Below are 24,485 nucleotides of genomic sequence, written 5' to 3'. Positions count from 1 at the left end.
ATCTCAGCAAGAGGCCCAGCAATTTCTTCCCTAGCTTCCTACAGAGTTCGAGGGTACAACTGTTCAGGTTCTGGGGATTTAGCGACTTTTATGCGTTTCAAGACATCCAGCACTTCCTCCTCGGTAATATGGACATTTTACAAAATGTCACCACCTATTTCCCTACATTCTATAACTTCCACGTCCTTTTCCACAGTAAACACTGATGCAAAATACTCATTTAGTATCACCCCATCTCCTGCTGCTCCACATAAAGGCTGCCTTGCTGATGTTTGAGGGTCCCTATTCTGTCCCTCGTTACCCTTTTGTCCTTAATGTATCTGTAAAAACCTTTTGGATCCTCCTTAATTTTATTTGCTAAAGCTATCTCATGTTCCCTTTTTGCGCTCCTGATTTCCCTCTTCAGTTTACTCCTACTGCCTTTATACTCTACTAAGGATTCAATCGATCTATCCTGTCTGTACCTGACATATGCTTCCTTATTTTTCTTAACCAAACCCTCAATTTCTTTAGTCATCCAACATTCCCTATGCTTACCAGCCTTTCCTTTTACACTAACAGGAATATACATTCTCTGGGCTCTCATTATCTCATTCCTGAAGGCTTCCCATTTTCCAGCCGTCCCTTTACCTGCGAACATCTGTGCCCAATCAGTGTTCGAAAGTTCTTGCCTCATACAGTCAAAATTCACCTTCCTCCAACTTGGAACTTCAGCTTTTAGATCTGGTCTATCTCTTTCCATTACTCTTTTAAAATTAATAGAATTATTTTCGCTGGTCCCAAAGTGCTCCCCCACTGACACCTCAGTCACCTGCCCTGTCTTATTTCTCAAGAGTAGGTCAAGTTTTGCACCTTCTCCGGTAGGTACAACCACATACTGAATCAGAAAGTTTTCTTGTACACACTTAACAAATTCCTCTCCATCTAATCCCTTAACCCTATGGCAGTCCCAGTCTCTGTTTGGAAAGTTAAAATCCCCTCCCATAATCACCCTATTATTCTTACAGATAACTGAGATCTCCTTAAAAATTTGTTTGTCAAATTCCCTCTGACTATTGGGAGGTCTATAATACAATCCCAACAAGGTGATCATCCCTTTCTTATTTCTCAGTTCCACCCAAATAACCTCCCTGAATGTATTTCTGGGAATATCCTCCCTCTGCACAGCTGTAATGCTATTCCTTATCAAAAAGGCCACTTTCCCCCTCCTCTCTTGCCTCCCTTTCTGTCCTTCCTGTTACATTTGTATCCTGGAAAATTAAGCTGCCAGTCCTGTCCATCCCTGAGCCATGTTTCTGTAATTGCTGTGATATCCCAGTCCCATGTTCCTAACCATGTCCTGAGTTCATCTGCCTTCCCTGTTAGGCCTCTTGCATTGAAATAAATGCAGTTCAATTTATCAGTCCTACCTTGTTCTCTGCTTGTTCCTGCCTGCCCTGACTGTTTGACTCACCTTTGTTCTCAACTGTACCAGTCTCAGATTGAAATCTTTCCTCACTATCTCCCTGGGTCCCACCCCTTCACCATACTAGTTTAAATCCTCCCGAGCAGCTCTCGCAAATCTTTCTGCCAGTGTATTTCTCCCCTTCCAATTTAGGTGTAATCGGTCCTTCTTGTACAGGTCACCTCTAGCCAAAAGCGCTTCCAATGATCCAAAAATGTGAATCCTTCTTCCATACACCAGCTCCTCAGCTATGCCTTCATCTGCTTAAACCTCCTATTCCTGCCCTCACTCACATGGAGCACTGGGAGTAATCCAGATATTATTACTCTCGAGGACCTTCTTTTTAAATTCCTGCCTAACTCTGTAATCTCCCTTCAGAATCTCAACATTTTCCCTTCCTGTGTCATTGGTTCCAATGTGTATAATGACCTCCTGCTGGCCCCTCTCCCCCTGCAGAACATTCTGCACCCTCTCCGAGGCATCCTTGATCCTGGCCCCAGGAAAGCAAAGCACTGTTCTGATTATTTTGCTACTGGTCACAGAAACGTCTGTCTGTAGCTCGGACTAGCAAGTCCCCTAAGACAATCGATGGCTTGGAACCTGACATACCTCCCATTACATTCGAGCCAGTCTCTATACCAGAAACTTGGCTGTTTGTGCTACGTTCCCCTGAGAATCCATCACACTCTACATTTTCGGAAACAGCATACTTGTTTGAAATGGGGATATCCACAGAAGACTCCTGCACTACCTGCCTACTCCTCTTACCTTTCCTGAACCCATCTGTGTGACTGTATCTGAGATTTCCCCCCTTCCTATAACTGCCATCCATCACATCCTCTTGTTCTTGCAAATTCCTCATTGCCTCTAACTGCCTCTCCAACTGATCCATTCGATCTGATAGGATTCACAACCAATGGCCTTTATTGCAGCTATGATCCTCAGTAACCCATAACCTCTCCCTCAACTCCCACATCCAACAAGAAGAGCATATCACTCCACTAACGGCCATTTTTGCTTCTTTCAAGCTGCAGACTCAGAAAATAGCACTGTCTTATTCCTCTACAAAACACTGCTCCAGGTTAAATTAATACTTAGGGCTTATATGTTAAGTTTCATCGAGAGACATAGCTCAATAAAACATATAATCAAGAAAGAATCCACTGTATTCATTATTGCAGACTTCTTTTAAGGCCACTCTTAAATATCCCCTTGTCTGTTTCTGTGCTATCACCACTCCCAACAGGTTCCTCCAAGATCAGTTGTGGATTTCACTGCTTTTGTAATTTTCCCAGACGCACCTCACTGTCCACGATACAGAGATTCTTTCTTTCTCTCTTTCTTTCTCTCTTTCTTTCTCTCTTTCTTTCTCTCTTTCTTTCTCTCTTTCTTTCTCTCTTTCTTTCTCTCTTTCTTTCTCTCTTTCTTTCTCTCTCCTGTACTGACCTCACCATGTGCTTCCTTTCTCTGTTTTTCTCCCTTTGTAAAGTGCTGTTGTTTTGACTTTTCTCCAAAGTTCCAAAACAGTGCAACAGCATTTAAAACAGAAATTCCTGCTCCTGGAATTTGAGGAAATCACCTCTAATACCTAAAACACCTCAAAAAAGGAGCAGCTGTTACAGCCAGATATTTTTCCTGTCCTCCATCTTGGATTACCCAGAATCACTAAATTTTCAATTATTCCTTCCTGATTACACAAACCCAGTCAGGGATGGCCTTTTCTCTCGTTGGTACCTCAAAGTATTGATTCATAAAACTAACCCGTACACCACCAAGAGTTCCTCCTCTCTGCTGTTTCTAATGATTTGATTTGCCCAATCTATATGCAGATTGAAATAGCCCATAATTACAGCATTACCTGTATTAGTTGTGTCTCTAATTTCCTTTTTAATGCCTTGCCCAACATTACTACCACAGTTTGGGGGTTGATATTCCAACTCCCACTACCATTCCCTGCCCCCTGGTGTTTCTAAACCCATGCATTCTACTTCACAAGAGCTATTCTCGGGCAGCACGGTGACACAGTGGGGAGCACTGTTGCCTCAAAGTGTCAGGGACCCAGTTTCAGTTCTAGCCTTTGGGTGACTGTCTGTGTGGAGTTTGAATGTTCTCCCAGTGTCTATGTGGGTTTCTGCCAGGTGCTACCCAAGGATGTACAGGTTAGGTGGATTGGCGACGCTAAAAACATTGCCTTCCAGTGCCCAGGGATGGGTAGGCTCGGTGGGCTAGCCGTGGCAAATGTGAGCTGACTGGGATAGGGTGGGATGCTTTTCACAAGGTTGGTGCAGACTTGATGGGTTGAATGGCCTCTATCTGCACTGTCACAGGCCTATTGTAATATCTTTCTTCACAATCACAATTTCCCTTTTAATCAGCCGTGTTACTGTCCCTTTTCTTTGTGTCTGTCCTTTATAAATTCTGAAAATTTGTGGTAATTCAGGTCCTATTCCAGCCACATCTCTGTAATACCCGCTATATCATATCCACTCTGATCTATTTGTGTGACAAATTTATCTGTTTTATTGAAAATGATTGTACATTAAGGCACAGCGCCTTAAGGCTTCCATAGTTCTGTTCACTGTGGCCCTGCTCAATTCTAGCCCTTGTAATCTGTGCCCAGCATCATTCTAACCTCCCATTCTCTTTTCTGATTTAATCCATATTTCAGTGTCATCCATCTCCCTGTATAGAGTTTCATCCCCTTGGCGTATTAGTATAAACCTTCCTGACTGCACTCACCAATATATCCCCAAGTTCCAGTCCTGTCTAGGTACGACACATCCAGGTTGTCATTATAACACCTCCCCCAGAAAAGGGCCCAATGCTCCAGCAAACTGAAACCCTCTCCCATGTACCATCTTTCCAGTCTGATATAATCTGCTATTTCTACTCTGATATGCACAGAGCATTGGCAGTAATCCTGAGATCACTGTTTTTGAGGTCCTACTTTAACTTCCTTCCTAAATCCCTGTATTCTGTTTTTAGGACATCATCCCTTGTCTTACCCATGTCATTGGCACCAATGTGTACCACGGCCACTGGCCGTTCACCCTCTCACTTCAGAATGTCCTGTAGCCACACTGAGACATCCTTCACCCGAGCAGCCGGGAGGCAACATACCATCCTGGAGTCTGGTTTACAGCCCCAGGACCATCTATCTGTTTCCCTTATTACTGAATAACCTCTGACAACAACCCTGCTCATTTTCCTCCAGGGGGTAGCCCTCCAAATCCTCAAATCATAGAAACTCGACAGTGTGGAAACAGGCCATTTTGCCCAACAAGTCCACACTGACCCTCCGAAGAGTAACCCAGCCAGACCATTCCCCTACCCTATTGGTCTCCATTTACTCCTCACTAATGCACCTAACCAACACATCCCTGAACACTTTAGCATGGCCAATTCCCCAAACCTGCATATCTTTGGACTGTGGAGGAAACCAGAGCACCTGGAGGGGACCCACGCAGACACGGGGAGAATGTGCAAACTCTACACAGAGAGTCGCCCAAGGCTGGAATTGAACCCGGGGCCCTGGCGCTGTGAGGCAGCAATGCTAACCACTGAGCCACTGTGCCAATCTGAACTGTGTGGGGGACAGACACTGGGAGTGGAGTCAGCACTGGACCCCATGCGGAAGGGGCACGGAGCAGTGAGTACAAATGTTGGCCACTGGGATAAAGGCACAGGGCCCAGTGTTGGCTCCACTCCCCATGCTCCTCCCCCACAGGGCCCAGTGTTGGCTCCACTCCCTGTGCCCCTCCCCAAAGGGCCCAGTGTTGGCTCCACTCCCCGTGCCCCTCCCCCACAGGGCCCAGTGTTGGCTCCACTCCCCGTGCCCCTGCCCCACAGGGCCCAGTGTTGACTCCACTCACAATGCCCCTCCCCCACAGGGTCCAGTGCAGACTCCCCACAACATCCTCCTCCTCAAAAGGGCCCAGTGCTGACTCCACTCCTTGTCCTCCTCCCCCGAAGGGCCCAGTGCGAACTCCACTCCATGTGCCCCTCCACCACAGGGCAAAGTGCTGACTCCACTCCTTGTCCCCCTTCCCCCAGAGGGTCCAGTGCTGACTCCACTCCCCATACCCCTCCCCGACAGGGGCTGGCACTGACACCCCATGCTATCCTGCTCTAAGGTTGTCACTGGGCACCCCCCTATGTACTAAAGTGGAACAGGCTGGATTGTTCAGTTTGTGATGAAAGGTGTGTGATGACGGAGCTTAATCTGTGTAGGTAATGTCTACTCCTCTGCCAAGTTAAAAAATCATGTAACACCAGGTTATAGCCCAACAGGTTTATTTGGAAGCACTAGCTTTTGGAGCGCTGCTCCTTATCAGGTGGTTGTGGAGTATAAGGGATTTTCAGAATGTTTCATGGATTCATGCAGCATTTGAGCAAAGTAAAATGTAATTCTGCTGGTACAAATTACACCACAAATGTATGTGTGTTTGTATGTGTGTGAGTGTGACTGTAAAAGGGTATAAGTCTGTGAGAGGGTGCGTGTGAAGGTGGGAGTGTGGGAATGTGCAGAATTACATTTTACTTTGTAATTTATTAAAATGTTGTTCTGCAAGTACAAATTACCTCACAAAATTACATGTATGTATGTGTGAGTGTGTGTGTGCGAGGCGGTATGAGTGGCTGTGAGAGAGTGTGTGTGTATGTGTGGGAGTGTGACTGTAAAGGGATATAAGTCTGTGAGAGGGTGTGCAGGAGGGTGGGAGGGTGAGAATGTGCACAGTTACATTTTATTTTGCTCAAAAACTACACGAATCCCTGTACGATTCTGTAAATCCCTTTTTGAGAAATAGAATCACTGTGAACATTGGGGCACAGACAGCCTCACACAGGGCACCTCACACCTTCAATGCATTATCTGGGCGAGCTTGGCACCTATTGTTAAAGTTCACTTGAGAATAATAATTTTTAAAAAGTTCTGGAATTTACATCTGAAAGAACTGAAACCAACAAGTCATTCTAAAATGAGAGACTTAACAAACAATCCAGGTCTTTTTCAATATATAATGTCAGTGACATCGCACTGTAAACTTTTGCTATAAATTCTGTGTCTTACGATCTTATGCTCCACAACCACCCGATGAAGGAGCAGCGCTCCAAAAGCTAGTGCTTCCAAATAAACCTGTTCGACTATAACCTGGTGTTGCGTGACTTATTTAACTTGGCAGAGGAGTAGACATTGACTCCATGGATATTTAGTGAGGCCTTTGACCAGGTTCCACATGGCAGACCAATTAGTAGAGTCATAGAGTCATAGAGATATACAGCACGGAAACCCATCCTTCAGTCCAACCCGTCCATGCTGACCAGAAATCCCAAACCAATCTACTCCCACATGCCAGCAGCTGGCCCATAACCCTCCAAAACTTTCCGAATCATATACCCATCCAGATGCCTTTTAAATGTTGCAATTGTATTAGCCTCCAACACTTCCTCTGGCAGTTCATTCCATACACGTACCACTCTCTGAGTGAAAAAGTTGCCTCTTAGGTCTCTTTTATATCTTTCCCTTCTCACCCTAAACCTATGCCCTCTAGTTCTGGACCTCCCCAACCGAGGGAAAAGACTTTGTCTATTTCTCCAATCCATGCCCCTCATAATTTTATAAACCTCTATAAGGTCACCCCTCAGCCTATGATGCTGCAGGGAAAACAGCCCTAGCCTATTCAACCTCTCCCTACAGCTCAAATCCTCCAACTTTGGCAACGTCCTTGTAAATCTTTTCTGAACCATTTCAAGTTTCACAACATCTTTCCGATAGGAAGGAGACCAGAATTACACGCAATATTCCAACAGTGGCCTAACCAATGTCCTGTACAGCCACAACATGACCTCAAAACTCCTGTACTCAATACTCTGACCAATAAAGGAAAGCATACCAAAAGCCTTCTTCACTATCCTATGTACCTGCGACTCCACTTTCAAGGAGCTATGAACCTGCTCTCCAAGGTCTCTTTGTTCAGCAACACTCCCTGGGACTTTACCATAAAGTGTATAAGTCCTGCTAAGATTTGCTTTCCCAAAATGCAACACCTCACATTTATCTAAATTAAACTCCATCTGCCACTTCTCAGCCCATTGGCCCATCTGGTCCAGATCCCATTGCCTTCTTCGCTGTCCACTATATGTCCAATTTGGTGTCATCTACAAACTTACTAACTGTACCTCTTACGCTCACATCCAAATCATTTATATAAATGATGAAGAGTAGTGGACCCAACACTGACCCTTATGGCACTCCAATGGTCACAGGCCTCCAATCTGAAAAACAACCCTCCACCACCACTCTGTCTTCTACTTTTGAGCCAGTTCTGTATCTAAATGGTGAGTTCTCCCTGTATTCCATGAGATCTAACCTTGCCAACCAATCTCCCATGGGGAACCTTGTGAAATGCCTTACTGAAGTCCATATAGATCACATCTACTGCTCTGCCCTTATCAATCCTCTTTGTTATTTCCTCAAAAAACTCAGTCAAGTTTGTGCGACATGATTTCTCTCGCATAAAGCCTTGTTGACTATCCCTAATCAGTCCTTGCGTTTCCAAATACATGTACATCCTGTTCCTCAGGATCCCCTCCAACAACCTGTCCACCATCGACATCAGGCTCACTGATCTATAGTTCCCTGGCTTGTCCTTACCAACCTTCTTAAACAGTGGCACCACGTTAGCCAACTTCCAGTTTTCTGGCACCTCACCTGTGGCTATTGATGGCACAAATATCTCAGTAAGAGGCCCAGTTATCACTTCCCTAGCTTCCCACAGAGTTCTCGGGTACACCTGATCAGGCCTTGGGCATTTATCCACCTTTATACATTTCAAGACATCCAGCACTTCCTCCTCTGTAAAATGGAGATTTGTCAAGATGTCTCCATATATTTCCTTACATTCTATATTTTCCATGTCCTTTTCCACAGTAAATACTGATGCAAAATACTCATTTAGTATCTCCCCCATCTCCTGCGGCTCCACACAATGGCCGCCTTGATGATCTTTGAGGGGCCCTATTCTCTCACTCGTTACCCTTTTGTCCTTAATGTATCTGTAAAAACCCTTTGGGTTCTCCTTAACTCTATTTGCCAAAGCTATCTCATGTTCCCTTTTTGCCCTCCTGATTTCTCTCTTAAGTTTACTCCTATTGCCTTTATACTTTTCTAAGGATTCACTCGATCTATCCTGTCTATACCCTACATATGCTTCCTTCTTTTCCCTAACCAAACCCTCAATTTCTTTAGTCATCCACCATTCCCGATACTTACCAGTCTTTCCTTTTACCCTAACAGGAATATACTTTCTCTGGACTCTCATTATCTCATTTCTGAAGGCTTCCCATTTTCCAGCCGTCCCTTTACCTGCGAACATCTGCGCACAAACAGCAGAAAGTTCTTGCCTAATACTGTCAAAATTGGCCTTCCTCCAATTTAGAACTTCAGCTTTGAGATCTGGTCTATCTGTTTCCATCACTATTTTAAAACGAATACAATTATGGTCGCTGGCCCCAAAGTGCTCCCCACCTGACACCTCAGTCACCTGCCCTGCCTTATTTCTCAAGAATCGGTCAAGTTTTGTACTTTCTCTAGTAGGTGCATCTACATACTGAATCAGAAAATTTTCTTTTACACACTTAACAAATTGCTCTCCATCTAAACCCTTAACACTATGGCAGTCCCAGTCTACATTTGGAAAGTTAAAACCCCCTACCATAACCACCCTATTATTCTTACAGATAACTGATATCTCCTTAAAAATTTGTTTCTCAATGTCCCTCTGACTGTTAGGGGCTCGATAATACAATCCTAATAAGGTGATCATCCCTTTCTTATTTCTCAGTTCCACCCAAATAATTTCCCTGGATGTATTTCTGGGAATATCCTCCCTCAGTTCAGCTGTAATGCGATCCCTTATCAAAAACACCACTCCCCCTTCTCTCTTGCCTCCCTTTCTGGTCTTCCTGTAGCATTTGTATCCTGGAACATTAAGCTGCCAGTCCTGTCCATCCCCGAGCCACATTTCTGTAATTGCCATGATATTCCAGTCCCATGTTCCTAATCATGCCCTGAATTCATCTGCCTTCCCTGTTAGGCCTCTTGCATTGAAATAAATGTAGTTTAATTAATCAGTCCTACCTTGTTCTCTGCTTTGTTCCTGCCTGTCCTCTCTAATTGACTCTTTTGTTCTCAACTGTATCAATCTCAGATTGAAGTCTTTCCTCACTATCTCTCTAGGTCCCAACCCCATCTCAAAATTAGATCACATGGGATTCAGGGTGAACTTGTCAATTGGATACAAAATTGGCTTCATGGTAGGAGACAGAGAGTGGTGGTGGAGGGTTGTATGTCAGACTGGAGGTCTGTAACCAGCAGTGTTCCACAGGGATCAGCACTGGGCCCACTGTTAGTTGTCATTGATATAAATGATTTAGATGAGAATATAAGAGGCAGGGCCAGTAAATTTGCAGATGACACCAAAATTGGTGGTGTTAGAGACAGTGATGACGATTATCTGAGATTACAAATGGATCTTGATCAATTTGGCCAATGGGCTGAGGTGTGGCAGATGGAGTTTAATTTGAATAAATGTCAGGTATTGCATTTTGGTAAAACAAACAGGGGCAGGACCTACACAGTTAATGGTCAGGCCTGAGGGAATGTTATAGAACAGAGAAACCTCGGGGTTCAGGTACATAGTTCATTGAAAGTTGTGTCACAGGTAGACAGGGTGAGAAAGAAGGTGTTTGGCACCTTTATTGCTGAGACCATTGAGTAAAACAGTTGGGATGCCATGGTGAGATTGTACAGGACATTGGTGAGGCCAATTTTGGAGTACAGTTACACAATCCTTTTTCCGAAATCCTTGGGGCCAGTTGTTTTTCTGAATTTGGAATTTTTCGGATTCGGAATAAATGACATTTTCACAGGGAAATGAGAAAAGTATTACCTAACAGCAGATGCACGTGTGAACAGTACAAGCACTGAGACACAATTGATGCCTGTCAGTGCTGGGCCACACCACCATGTCACATCTGAGTGACGCAAATCGAGTGGGTCACCTGTACACACGCCAAAATGGCGCTCCACACTCCAGAAAAACAATTTCGGATTTTGGAGCTTTTGGAGTTTTGAATTTTGGATAAAGGATTGTGTACCTGTACTGTGTACAGTTCTGGTTGCCATGATACAGGAAGGATATGGTTGAATTGGAGAGGATGTAGAAAAGGTTCACAAAGATGGTATAAGGAATGGAGGGTTTGAGTTATAAGGAGTGGCTGGTAAACTACAAGGCTTTTTCACTGGAGCATAGGAGGTTAAAGAGTGACCTTCGAACACAGAACACAGAACAGTACAGCACAGTACAGGCCCTTCAGCCCACGATGTTGTGCTGAGCAAATACTTTAATCTAAGATCAATCTAATCTACACACCCCTCAGTTTACTGCCATCCATGTGCTTGTCCAGCAGTCGCTTAAACATCCCTAATGTCTCTGACTCTACTACCATCACTGGCAGTGCATTCCACTCACCCACCACTCTCTGAGTAAAGAACCTGCCTCTGGCATCACCCCAATACCTTCCTCCAATCACCTTAAAATTATGATCCCTTGTGACAGCCATTACTGCCCTGGGGAAAAGTCTCTGGCTAACTACTCTATCTGTGTCTCCCATTCCCTTGTACACCTCGATCAAGTCAGCTCTCACTCTTCCTCTCTCCAGTGTGAAAAGCCCAAGCTCACTCAACCTCTCTTCATAATACAAGTCCTCCAATCCAGGCAGCATCCTGGTAAATCTCCTCTGCACCCTCTCTAAAGCATCTACATCCTTCCTCAAATGAGGTGACCAGAACTGAACACAATATTCCAAGTGTGGTCTAACCAGGGTCCTATAGAGCTGCAGCAAAACCTCCTGGCTCTTAAACTCAATCCCCCTGTTAATGAAAACCAAAACACCATCCACCTTCTTAACAACCCGATCAAGTTGGCAGCAACTTTGAGGGATCTATGTCTATGGGCCCCAACATCCCACTGTTCCTCCACTCTGCCCACAATCCTGTCTTTAAGCCAAAAGCCAATATCACCCGCATTGTCTGTGTCCTCATTGCATCCAGTGATCTCCCCTCCACTGCCTCCAAACTCATAGTCCCCCAGCCCCACACTGCCCGGTTCGATCTGCTCTCCAAGGTCCACAAGCCCAACTACCCCGACCGGCCCATCATCTCGGCATGCTCCTGCCCCAATGAACTCATCTCGTCTTACCTCGACTCCATCCTCTGCCCCTCAGTTCAGGCACTTCCCACCTCCATCTGCGACACCAACCACGCTCTCCATCTCTTCAGCAACTTCCAGTTCCCTGGCCCCCAGTGCTATCTCTTCACTATCGACGTGCAGTCCTTATATATGTTAATATCTCACAAGGATGGCCTCCAGGCCCTTTGCTTCTTCCTCTCCAACAGACCCATCCAGTCCCCCTCCACCAATACCCTCCTCCGCCTCGCCAAACTGGTCCTCACCCTCAATAACGTTTCCTTTAACTCCTCCCAATTCCTCCAAATCAGGGGGTGGCCATTGGTACCCACATGGGCCCCAGCTATTTCTGCCTCTTTGTTGGCAAAATCAAACAATCCCTCTTCAGCACCTACACAGGCAATGTACCCCAACTCTTCTGCCGTTATATCAATGACTGCATTGGTGCAGCTTCCTGCCCCCAGATGAATTGGAGCAGTTCATCGATTTCACCCACAACTTCCATCCTGCTCTCAAATTCACTTGGTCAATCTCGGACACCTCCCTCCCATTTCTTGACCTCACCGTTTCCATCTCCAGTGAGTCACCAGACGGATGTTTACTACAAACCCACAGATTCCCATAACACCCTGGGCCACACCTCCTCCCACACAGTATCCTGCAAGAACTCCATCCCATTCTCCCAATTCCTCCACCTCTGCCGCATCTACTCGGACGAGGAAATATTCCACTCGTGAGTATCCCAGATGTCCACCTACTTCGAGCAGCATGATTTTCCTCCGTTTGTCATCATTCCCCATTCCACTGCTGCAGACCCCCGCCCTTCCCAACGCAATAAAGGCTGGGTCCCCCTTGTACTCACCTACCACCCCAATAGTCTCCGCATCTAACGCATCATCCTTAAATGCTTCCGCCAACTCCAATTAGACCCCACCACCAAGACCATCTTTCAGTCCCCACCCCTCTCTGCCTTCCGCAAGGACTATTCCCTTCGACAATCCTTGGTTTGCGCCACTCTCCCCACCAACCCCTTCGAGCCACCAAGTACCTTCCCCGGTCACCGGAAAAGATGCAGAGCCTGCAGGTACACCAGCCGGTCACCTCCATCCAGGGCCCCAAACAGTCCTTCCAGGTGAGACTGAGGTTCACCTGCCTCTCTTCCAACCTCATTTACTGCATCAGGTGCTCCCGATGTTGTCTTAGGGAATGGTTCACCGAACTTCGCAGCTGGGTCCACAGGGACCGACCGGACCTCCCACTCATCCCCCAATTTAATTCCCCTTCCCACTCCCTTTCTGACATGACCATCCTTGGCATCCTCCATTGCCGCAATGAAACACACTGCAAATTGGAGGAACAACACCCCATCTTCCACCTGGGCAGCCTACAGCCCAGATGGCTCAATATTGGGCTCTCCAATTTCAAATAACCTCCCTTTCCATCCCCCAACTCCCTTCCCAGCCCCTTCCCCTCCCTCCCACTGCTCCCTGCCACCAATTGGATTCATTCCACCCATTGACCAACCAGGTCGTCCCCTCTACCTGTCTTCACCGAACCCTACTTTACAACCTTACACCCACCACCCGTTTTATCTGCAGCTCCCCCCCCCACACCCAGCCCCAGTCCTGAAGAAGGGTTACACCCAAAACATCAGCTTCTCCACCTCCTGATGCTGCCTGCCTTGCTGTCTTCTACTTCCAGCCTCCTCCTGTCTACCTTGGATTCCAGCATCCAGTATAGCATTTGTTTTGGCTTTAACCCTGTATTCAACATCCAAATTTGACCTTCCTAATTGAATCACTTCTTATTTAACCAGGTTTAACTCCATCTGCCACTTCTCAGCCCAGCTCTGCATCCTGTCAGTGTCTCGTTGTAGTCTGTAACAGCCCTCGCCACGATCCACGACATCACCGACCTTTGTGTCACTGGCAAACTTACTAACCCATCCTTCCACTTCTTCATCCAAGTCACTTATAAAAACTACAAAGGGCAGACGCCCAAGAGCAGATCCTTGTGGGACTCCACTGGTCACCGAGCTCCAGGAGGAATACTTTCCATCCACGACCACTCACTGTCTTCTTTTGGCCAGCCAATTCTGTATCCAGACAGCCAAACTTCCCGATATCCCATACCTCCTAACATTCTGAATGAGCCTGCCCTGGGGAACCTTATCAAATGCCTTACTGAAATCCATTTACAGCACATCCACTGCTCAACCTTCATCAACTTGTCTCATCACATCCTCAGAGATCTCAATAAGGCCAGTGAGGCATGACCTGCCCCTCACAAAGCCATGCTGACTGTGTTTAATCAAATAATGTCTTTCCAAATGGTCATAAATCCTATCTCTCAGAATCCTTTCCAGCACCTTGCTTACCACAGACGAAAGACTGACTGGTCTGTAATTCCCAGGGATTTCCCTATTCCCTTTCTTGAACAGAGGAACAGCATTCTCCTCCCTCCAATCAGCCTGTACTACTCCCATGGAGAGTGAGGATGCAAAGATCACCACCAGAGGTGTAGTAATCTCATTCCTCACTTCCTGTAGTAACCTCGGATATTTCTGGTCTGGCCCTGGGGACTTATCTAACTTGATGTTTCCAGAATTTCCAGCACATCCATTTCCTTAATGTCAATCTGTTCAAGCTTATTAACCTGGTCCACAATGTTCTCATTATCAACGAGGTCCCCCTCTCTTGAACAAGTTCCCTCCACTATCCCTGATCGGCCTACCCTCTCGCTGATCATTCTCTTATTTCTCACGTAAGTGTAGACCGCCTCTGGGTTTTCCCTAATCCTTTACCCCAAGGCTTTTTCATGCCCCCTCCTAGCTCTCTTCAGTCCATTTTTTGAGTTCTTTCCTAGCTATACTGTAATCCTCTAAAGCTGTGCCAGGTCCTTGCTTCCAAAACCTTCAGTAAGCTTCCTTCTTCCTCTTGACAAGAAGCTCCTCTTCTCTTGCCATCCAAGGCTCCTTAACCTGACCATTCCTTTGCCTGTCTCAGTGGGACAAAGTTATCCAACACTCACAACCAGTGTTCCTTAAACAGCCTTCACATTTCTGTTGTACAGTTCCCGCAGAACAATGTTCCCAATTTATACTCCACAGCTCCTGTCTAATAGCGATATAATTTCCCCTCCCCCAATTAATTATGGATGTTTATAAAATCATGAGGGGCATGGATAAGGTAAGTAACAAACTCTTTTCCCAAAGAGTTAGGGAGTTCAAAACTAGAGCGCATAATTTTAAACTGAGTGGAGAAAGATTTAAAAGGAAGCTGAGGGGAAATGTTCTCACACAGAGGCTGGTTCATATGTGGCATGAACTGTTAGAGGAAGTGGCAGATGCAGGTACAGTTATAACTTTTAATAGATATTTGGACAGGTACATTAACAGGAGGATCACCGTGTTTTCACATTAAAGTTCCCCATTCAGCTCACACAGGTATAATTGGTCTGTGCTGTTTTCACCTTACTGACCTCCAGGAGATTTTGGAGACAGCTCAACAGACAGTACCTCTTTGATGTGACTGAACCTACAAGTATCCTTTGATTTTCTGTACAATTCTGCCTTTCTGTGTTACTTTAGGCCTTTCAGTAGACAACAGCTGTTTCTCTTTCAATAATTTTATTTCTAATGCACTCAACTGTTCACCTCAAGATCTATTCCAGTCTGTAAACCCACAGTAAAGTGATGATGAACAAACTGTCCAACATTCCAATACCAATAACAAAAATCAAAAGTGAAACTAAAACTGTGTTCCTCCATTCTTAACACACACTTTAGAAATACAAATCAACCTGAAAGCTATTCATGCATCTCCTGCCTGAGAACACAGGTTCCCAAATGATATTAATAACATTTCCTGAACCTTGATCACACTGGGAAACAACTGAGTTTTATGATGTATCAAGATTGCCTCCATTTTGTGTCCAGCAGATGTTCACTGAGCAAAGTGATTTGACATTATGTCCTTCACCAAGGTCAGTGCTGTTTGCTGTATTGACAGGAATGTGGAATACTGCAGCTCAGTGCATACAGGCAGTGGTCACAGTAATGGTTCCATGGGCCATCGATCTGGTCAGAAGGAAATAATGTCCAATTCTCTGGCCTTGGTGTTCCACTCTAGGGAAACAGTTTATCCTTCCCATAAAGTTATGGAGGTTGTGGGCAGTCACCTTCATAGAAGAGATGTAATCTTGTAAAAAAATTCTTGACTGTGGTGAAGCAACATGTCATCCAACACAAACCAGCCAGTGACCTGCTGGTGTCCAGCAGCTCCCACTGCTGCTGGTGAATTCCTGGCTGGTCATTCTAGGCAGTGGCTTCACCTTCATTGTTGCTGTGGCTGGATGGCAAGTCCGACTGCATCGGAGTTTAATATGGGAAGCCCACAGGCAGAAAGACCTCACAGTCTTTGCTGTTCTCTCTCATGGAGGTCTCAGACAGCAGTATGAGGGAGAGTCTGGACAAACACCTCAGTGAGGCCAGAGGGGTTCGGAGACGTGTCTTGTCAGCTTGGACCAGGAGAAGGCCTTTGGAAGAATATCCAACACCTACTTAATCAACTTGCTCTTCAAATGGGGTTAATGCAGGGACTCCACAATTGGATCCATCTGTTCTACACAAACATCAGTGGGACAGTTTAAATAATGGGTGGGAATTGGAAAGCTTTCCGATCAGAGATGGAGCCAGGCAGGACTGTCCTCTCTCCCGCCCTGTTTGTGTGCTGTATTGAACCATTTACTGAGTGCAATAGGAAGGAGGCAGGTGTAGGAAAAGGGAAAATGCCAGGTACCGCAGGCACTGAGTTCAAATCATCCCTGCACATGGAAAACATCACTGCTTTCTGCACAGATCCACCGTCAGTGATCAGATTGATGAGAATCTGTGACCAGTTCAAACTGGCTTCAGGACACAAGATCAACTGCAGCAAGGATGGGCTCCTGTTCCTTTTCAGAACTGGGCCAATCAATCCTTTGCCCTTTGCCCTGTCCGAGCAGACTACCTGAAGGTGCTGGGAATGTGATTCAGAGGAGCCGAGGGGTGTGCTAGAACCTGGAAGGTGTGGGTCACTGATGTGACTGAAACTGGGATGGGGAAGTGACATTCCCTCTCCATTGGAGTTAAGGAGCTGGTCACCAGCTGGGAGATGCTTCTTCATTTCTCAATGTGCTGTCACTTGGGCCCATACTCCACTCCTGGACAGTGGAGGTCACTCAAAACATCTTCCACTTTGTCTGGAGTTCAACCACGGGCCATGTCTGTGGGGACACAGCCGTAGGGAATGTACCCAACACCCGCCTCAGCCCAATATAAAACACAGATCTGTGGATACTGGGAATCTGAAAGAAAACAGGCAAGTGCTGGAGAAACTCAGTAGATCTGGCAACACGTACAGAGAGAAAAACAGAGTTAATGTTTCCAGTCCAGTGATCCTTCTTCAGAATTGCTGAGTTTCTCCAGCACTTTGTGTTGTGTTTCTGATTTCCAGTACCCACCGTTCTTTGTTCCATATTATTGTGGTTTATCAGGTCAGGTTTCACTCTGAGATCTGATGTGTCCAGTATCACCATCAGCTGGGATTGGGACACAATTAAAGTTACCTGGGCCTTGGGCGTTCTGTATATCCAGAAGGTTCCCATTTGGTCTCACTGGAGTTGATCTTGTTCTGATCCCAGCTGGAGGAGAGAGGGTACTCCCTGTCAGATCCACCCTGTCCACCCAGAGTCTCACTGCCTCTGCATATTGCTCTCACCGTGGTTCAGGTGAGGAACAGACCATCACCAGCTCCTTGTGGGATGTGCCCCAGTGGGAACAGATAAACTCATCGTTCGGGAATGACTTTATCAGCTAACAGCCTGAGGTGGAGCCAAATGTGGACAGGACTGACACCACCTTCAAGGCCCCTCATTTCCTTACCCTGTCTGACTGTTCCCAGTCTGTCGCCACTCCCTATCCCACTCTGCCCTCCCCTGAATTCCTTGTGTATCCCTCCACCCCCTTGACCCCATTCCCCCAGCTCCCCTCACTGCCACAACCTGGCCATTCCCAATGCTCCATGCCAGCTGCCAGCTTTCTGTCCCTCTCCCTTGTGCCGTAACCAAGAGAAAGTGCTGCCCTCAGACCAATCTGCAGAAACCTGCCTCTGTACATCACCGGAAAACAAACGTGAACCGGGCTCACCAGATTCTCACACACTGCTGACTGGGGCTTCAAGGAGGGACTGGGTTTTTATGTTCATGAATATTCATGGGATCCAAATGTAAACCAAGTAGGAAGCCCCACAGTCTGGTGTAATACCTGACAAACTGTAAACACACGGCTTTATCTCGACACCACAACCTGTCATTGGGAAATACAACAATTCACACCCGGCCTAATTCAGCCACACTCCCAGCACATCTCCTCAGCTCATCAGAAAAGCCAGATTGGACAGATAACATTAACTCTGTTTCTCTCTCCACAGATGCTGCCAGACCTGCTGAGTTTCTCCAGCACTTTCTCATTTCATTCCATTTCCTGCTCATACAGGTTTCATGAGATCTCCCCAACATTTCTGCTCTTGCCGTAAACCAGGCAGTCAGTCTGGCCGACTGTCACTCGGGAGGCTGGACAGAATGATGGAAATGTCTCCCTCCAGGGAAGATCATGAGGAGCTCCACCTCCCCAGTCTTGTCAGGTCGACCTGGGCAACCATCCTACAACCCAAAGGACTTAACATTGAGTTCCTGAATCTCCAATAACCTTCTGACCGATCCCCCTGCTCCCTTTCCAGCCCCACCCCCTCCCTTCCATTCCACCCACTGACCCTTCCTTCCAGCTCCCAACCGGATCCATCCCTCCCATTGACCAACCAGGTCGTACCCACTACTAGTGTTCTCCAATCCTCCACATCTCTCCCCTCCCCTCTCTTTATCTGCAGCTCCCCACCCGGCCCCATCCCCACATCCAGTCCTGATGAAGGGTTAGACCCGAAGCATTGACTTCTCCACCTCCTGATGCTGCCGGGCTTGCTGTGTTCTTCAAGCCTCCTGTTTGTCTACTTGGTCAGGTCCTTCACCCCCTGCTGGGCTCTCTGCACCCTCCCCATTAATAATGAGGCCCCTGTCCCAGCCATTTTCACTGAATAACATCCTGATTGTGGACATACTGCTGTCCACAGGTCTGGATCAATAATATCATAGAATCCCTCCAGTGTGGAAACAGACCATTTACTAACCAGTCCACACCGACCCTCCGAAGAGGATCCCACCCAGACCCAATCCCCTACCCTATTACTCTACATTTTACCCGACTACTGCACCTCACCTAGATACACGTGAACACTGTGGGGAATTTAGCTTGGCCAGTTCACCGAACCTGCACATCTTTGAGCTGTGGGAGGAAACCGGAGCACCCGGAGGAAACCCACGCAGACACGGGGAGAATGTGCAAACTCCACACAGACAGTCGCCTGAAGTTGGAATCGAACCCGGGTCCCTGGCGCTGTGAGGCAGCTAGTCACTGAGTTACTGTGTCACCTTAATCTCCTGTAGTTCGATGATTGGTGAATAAACAGATTTATTCTCGCGGTATACAGAAGGAGATGGGGTGGGAAAATGCAGATATACTCAGATGATATCATGATGATTGTAAATGTAAGATCTTGTTCACCTGAAGCCCAGGAATTAAAGCCTGCCTTTAGCTGAAGTGAGGAGGAGCCATGTCAGAAATACTGGAGACACAGCAGGTTCCAGATAAAGAGAGAATAATCCCCAGATTCATCCACAAAGGGAATAACAAACAGAAACACTGACAGTCTGGAATCCATATCAATACAGATTCAGAGGGAGTGGGTTCCTTCCATTACCTGGACGGAGGGTTCGTTCTTCAACTGAGTGACAACGGCCCTCGGGTTCCCGAATATAGGTGACGCAAATGGCAAAGAAATCCGAACAGCAGTGACCTCCATCCGACCATCAGGGCCCACCTGCACAATGATAATAAGATTGTTTGTAATAGTTTCCAGTGTCTTTTACTGAACAAGCCAGTGACAATGTAACCTTGTTGTTTAATAATTCCATGGTGACAGGTTGAACGAGGCAGAGAGTGGGTTTTAAGGGAGTTGACGATCTGTCACTTCGACCTTCACTCTGAATGAGGGATATGATTTGGAGGAGCCGGTGTTGGACTGTGGTGGACAAAGTTAAAAATCCCACAACACCTAGTTACAGTCCAACAGGTTTATTTGGAAGCACTAACTTTCGGAGCGCTGCTCCTTCATCAGGTGGTTGTGCTGTAGGATCATAAGACAGATCACAAAATTTTGCTCTTAATCTTGTGTCTTACAATCTTATACTCCACAACCACCTGATGAAGGAGCAGCGCCTCTGAGCGAGAGAGCTTCCAAATAAACCTGTTGGACTATCCCAGCACTCCACAGTTCATCAATCTTTCAGGAAGTTTGAATGGGAATCAGACAGAAAATGCAGTTTATGGACTTGGAGCCTCCCTGAACCCTCTGGTTTTAATGATGGGGCCCATCTTGGTGTTGGCACTAGGAGCGGGTGCTGTTCCCACACAAGGAAAAGGCCCAATGGTGATCAGACCCGGGGGTGAGGGACATGCTGAATGGGTAAGTGGGAGTGGGTAATGAGGTGCCAATCTCAGTGTCCCCTCACTGAAAGACAGGGCCTGGCACCATCTCAAAAGAACTTTTCATCCTGTGAGCAGAGCGATCTTGTTCATCAGGATCACTTGGTTGATTTCCAACTGCCCTCTGAAATGGCCGAGCAAGCCACTCAGTTGTGTCAATCGCGATAAAGTCTGAGTTGGACAGCAGTGGGTCAGGAAGGCAGCTCACCACCACCTTCTCAAAGGGAATTACCAACGGGCAAGAAATGCTGACCTCGCCAGTGACACCTATGTACCAGGAATAAATTGAAGGAAATAGTTTAGTATGAAAACCTGGTCCATGTTTTCTGTTAATCTGGGTCTAAAAAGACAAGTAAATGAGGGAGTTTTGAATATGATGTAAAAATCATTAACTTTTGTCATGACTCTGGGAATAGCAGGGTTTGATTTCCAGTCCATTCCCCCCGTGAGGTGGAACAGCAAAGAGAGTGAGGGGGCATTGAGCTCCTGTGTCACCACTGGGCACACAGAGATTCACAACAGGCAGGGCAGGGCTGGGAGGAGGGGATCTGAAGCCCTTACCCCCTGACTGTTTGTGTTTTCTCAGACAGGACTCCGTGCTCCAGAAGGACAGTCAGCTGCTGAGACCAGGGAGCTGTATTCCACTCGGAGAAGGAGGATCCTTCAGAGGATGCAGCATCACATCATTCCCCGACACCCCCCCACCAACACAGACCCTCTCCGGGCAGTGGCTATCTGCTCACTGTCTGATACAATGTCACAAGCTGGTGAGTACATCACTGCTTCTCCTGAGCAGCTGATGGAGGCTGTGATGACTGAAGCCACTGACAGACAGAGGTCTGGTAGAGGCCAGGCCCATGCTGAGCCCCAGGCTGATGAGGGGCCTCTGCAGTCAGTAACATGGAACCTGCTGCAGTCACAGCAAGAGGTGAGGGAGCTGCTAGAGGCTGACACCCCCATGGGTGGACAATGGAGGAGTCCATTCAGGCCATCGGTGCTATCCTGTCCCAGCCGTGGGTGTGTCTTGCTTCCTGTATGATGGGTGCGTGCCCCTCATGGAGAGCCACATCCAGCAGGTCACTTGGATACACACCCACAGGGTGTCCAGGTGAGAGAGGAACAACATAGCTGGAGAGTCTCTCCCAGGGGCTCTTCCATCTCCCCATCACACAATGGGGCAGGTGTCCCTTGCAGTGGAGGAGAAGAGGCTCCTTCTGTCTCAGGGCCTTCTCTCAGTGTGCTCCGAGTACACACAGAGCCTCCTCAGCGCCTCTGCCAGTGACCCCAGCACCTCCAGTAGCCATGGGGACACACTGAGCTCCAGTAGCTGTGAGGCAGTCCCACAGCATGTCAGGGTCCTTCAGGCCTCAGGCGGTGAATGGACAGCTCCCAAGGACATCAGGGAAGGCAGTGTTTGGTCATTACCTCAGCTGGGTCACTGTGTGGGGAGAGTCTGGGCCCTAGACCCCCTTACCCCCTCTACATCCTCCTGGTCAGGTGAGGAGTGACAATTGATGATGTGGTCCTGATGAAAAGCCTCCCCCCTCTGCAGTGTGAGGTTGCACAGAGCACAGGGACAGTATGGGAGGCCCTTTCTGGGACATAGTGCAGACCAGCCAATGGGATCACATGTTTAAGAGGCCAAGGGCCTGCTCATGCATTGCTGGGTCACACTGTGACAGGCCGTGTACCTTTCCCCTGCTATAATGGGAGGGTTGGCCACGTGTCTGTGTCTGCAATGGCCACCCCTTGTCCCTGAGGATCCTTTCCGGAAGGTGCACAGGAGGAGAGAACAGCTGGAGCATCGGGAACAGGGAAAGTGTGTGGATCAGTGACTCCCAAACTTTAGACAAAAATCACTGTGTTCCCAGAGCTGTGAGAGTGTGGGTGGGAAGAGGGAAACTGTGACAGCATTGGAGGGACAGGGGGGAGAGTTGTGAAAACTGAGGAGTGCAAAGGGAGCTGAGAGAGTCTAGTCTTGTCGGCTCACTCCCATTTCCCTTGATTTATTCTGTCGGATACAAATTTATTGCTCTCATGTGCCCATCAAATTTCCTTTTGAAATTACTGATCCTTTCCACCCCCAATAATCTCGAAGGTAATGAATCCCACGTCACAAACACACAGTATAAAAACATTCTTCCTCACACTCCCACTGCAACGTTTATAAAACCCTTAAATCCCTGTTCCCTGACACTTGTACAATCAGGAAATGGCAGTAGCTTCACACTGTCCACATTCTCCAATCTTCTCACTATCTTCTGCCTCTCTGTCAAATCATCCCCCAATCCCCATTGAGGAACGTGCAGGGATTGGAACAAGGTCAGGCAGCTGGCTCTCAGAGAATATGCACTCCCTGATTGGGGCTATTCACCTGGTTCAACCAATAGGAGAACATCACATGATCCAGGGTTCAAAGGTTGGCTGTTGCTCTGAAAGGGAAGTGACACGATTGAGCTAAAACCTGACAAAAGGTGATTTTGGAATGACTGTTTAGGAGCAATGGCACAGCAACTAATTGGGAGACTTCCCTGAAACTGGCAGGTTATAGTGCAACAGGTTTATTTGAAAGTATAAGCTTTCGGAGCGCAGATCCTTCGTCAGGGGTAGTACTCTGAAAGCTTGTCCTTCCAAATAAACCTGTTGGACTATACCCCAGTGTTGTGTGATTTTTAATTTGTGCACTCCAGTCCAACATGAGCATGATATTCTTAAAGGTGCGGCACGGTGGCTCAGTGGTTCGCACTGCTGCCTCACAGCACCAGGGTCCCAGGTTCAATTCCAACCTCGGGCAACTGTCTGTGTGGAGATTGCACATTCTCCTTGTGTCTGGGTGGGTTTCCACCGAGTGTTCCGGTTCCCTCCCACAGTCACAAAGATGTGCAGGTCAGGTGAATTGACCATGCTAAATTGCCCATAATGTTAGGTGCATAGGTCAGAGGGAAATTGGTCTGGGCGGGTTACTGTTCGGAAGGTCGGTGTGGACTGGTTGGCCCGGGGGGCTTGTTTCCACACTGGAGGGAATCTAATCTAAAAAACCTCCACATCATCCCTGAAAATGGGCAGAAGTATCTGAAATGAGGGGGTCCAAATGACCTTTGCAGCAAATCTCCAATCATTGTGCTTTCTGCATAACCCAGTGTTGTGTAAGGGTAATAGGACCCTGGAGCAAGCTTGCTGAGATGTCATAGAGCTGCACATCATTGGGTATAAATACACTGGGAAAAACACTGGAAGGTGTGACTCTCTGGAAGACATGGGCATCAACACTGGAAGGAAACAGATTAATCATTTCCTGTTGTAACTATAAGTCAGATATTGGTGTAAGGTCACCATGTATCTGAATATTTTGTATACAGCCTCATGACCAGTGTTAATGTGAAGAATAGGCTACGATAGGCTTTCACTTGTCTTCTCCACAACCAGTCTGTCTCAAACCCAAACCTCACTGTGTGGCAAAAAAACCCAGGAGTAAAGAGGAAGCAGTTTGCCACCTTGTCAGCAACAGCCTTCAGTTCACTCTGACAACAGAAGAATGGGCTGATTTATCTTACTGCAAGTGATGCAGGAACGAATGGGGAAAGATACATTGTGCTTTAGGTGATTCTCTAAGACTGACAGATCGATTTCATTTCCAAAATTTAATCAATAAAATTATCAAATCTTTGAAGGCCAGTGAAGTTACATACAGAGTAACAATTGTATTGCAGAGGGAGCTGTGCCTGGGCAGATAGATTACAGCTGCCATTTTGAGATTTGGAAGTATATTGCCCATGTTGGGAGCACAAATTCCATGTTGGAATAGGAAGGTCAGGGAAACTGAGACATCAGGCAAAGGAGAGAGCTCCATTTTTTAATGGATTTAGGGAGGAGGCACCTTGTAGCTGTGGGCAGACTGAAGGCCCTCATGTAAGAGCTTCCAAATGGAGTCAGGACAGATTGCAAGGGAGATGACACCTCAATGCCTGGCCCTGCCACTAAATAGTGTATGGTCTCACGTGTGTGGGAAAGGTGAGTGCATGCTCCCTCCATTGGGACATCCCACCAAGTGTACAACATATTCTTAACCACTCAATACTCTAAACCCTTCTCACTAACCACACACACACACACACACGCACACAGACCAACACCAACTCTTGCTGCTCCTACT

General features: G+C 47.0%; 1 protein-coding gene across 1 annotated transcript in view; it reads right to left on the bottom strand.

The window, feature by feature from the left end:
* Window positions 1-24,485, bottom strand: part of LOC148147370 (uncharacterized) — a 109,751-nt gene that overhangs the window by 71,909 nt on the left and 13,357 nt on the right. Inside the window, exon 5 of the mRNA XM_087996006.1 lies at window positions 19,548-19,667. Within this exon, the coding sequence (XP_087852132.1) occupies window positions 19,548-19,667 (120 nt within the window). The remainder of the gene's footprint in view (window positions 1-19,547; window positions 19,668-24,485) is intronic.

The sequence above is a fragment of the Chiloscyllium plagiosum genome, unplaced genomic scaffold (genome assembly GCF_037043375.1).
Source record: "Chiloscyllium plagiosum isolate Xiang-an unplaced genomic scaffold, Cpla_swu_hap1 HiC_scaffold_17, whole genome shotgun sequence".
In the NCBI taxonomy this organism is placed as follows: domain Eukaryota; kingdom Metazoa; phylum Chordata; class Chondrichthyes; order Orectolobiformes; family Hemiscylliidae; genus Chiloscyllium; species Chiloscyllium plagiosum.
This window is presented reverse-complemented; position numbering and strand designations above follow the sequence as displayed.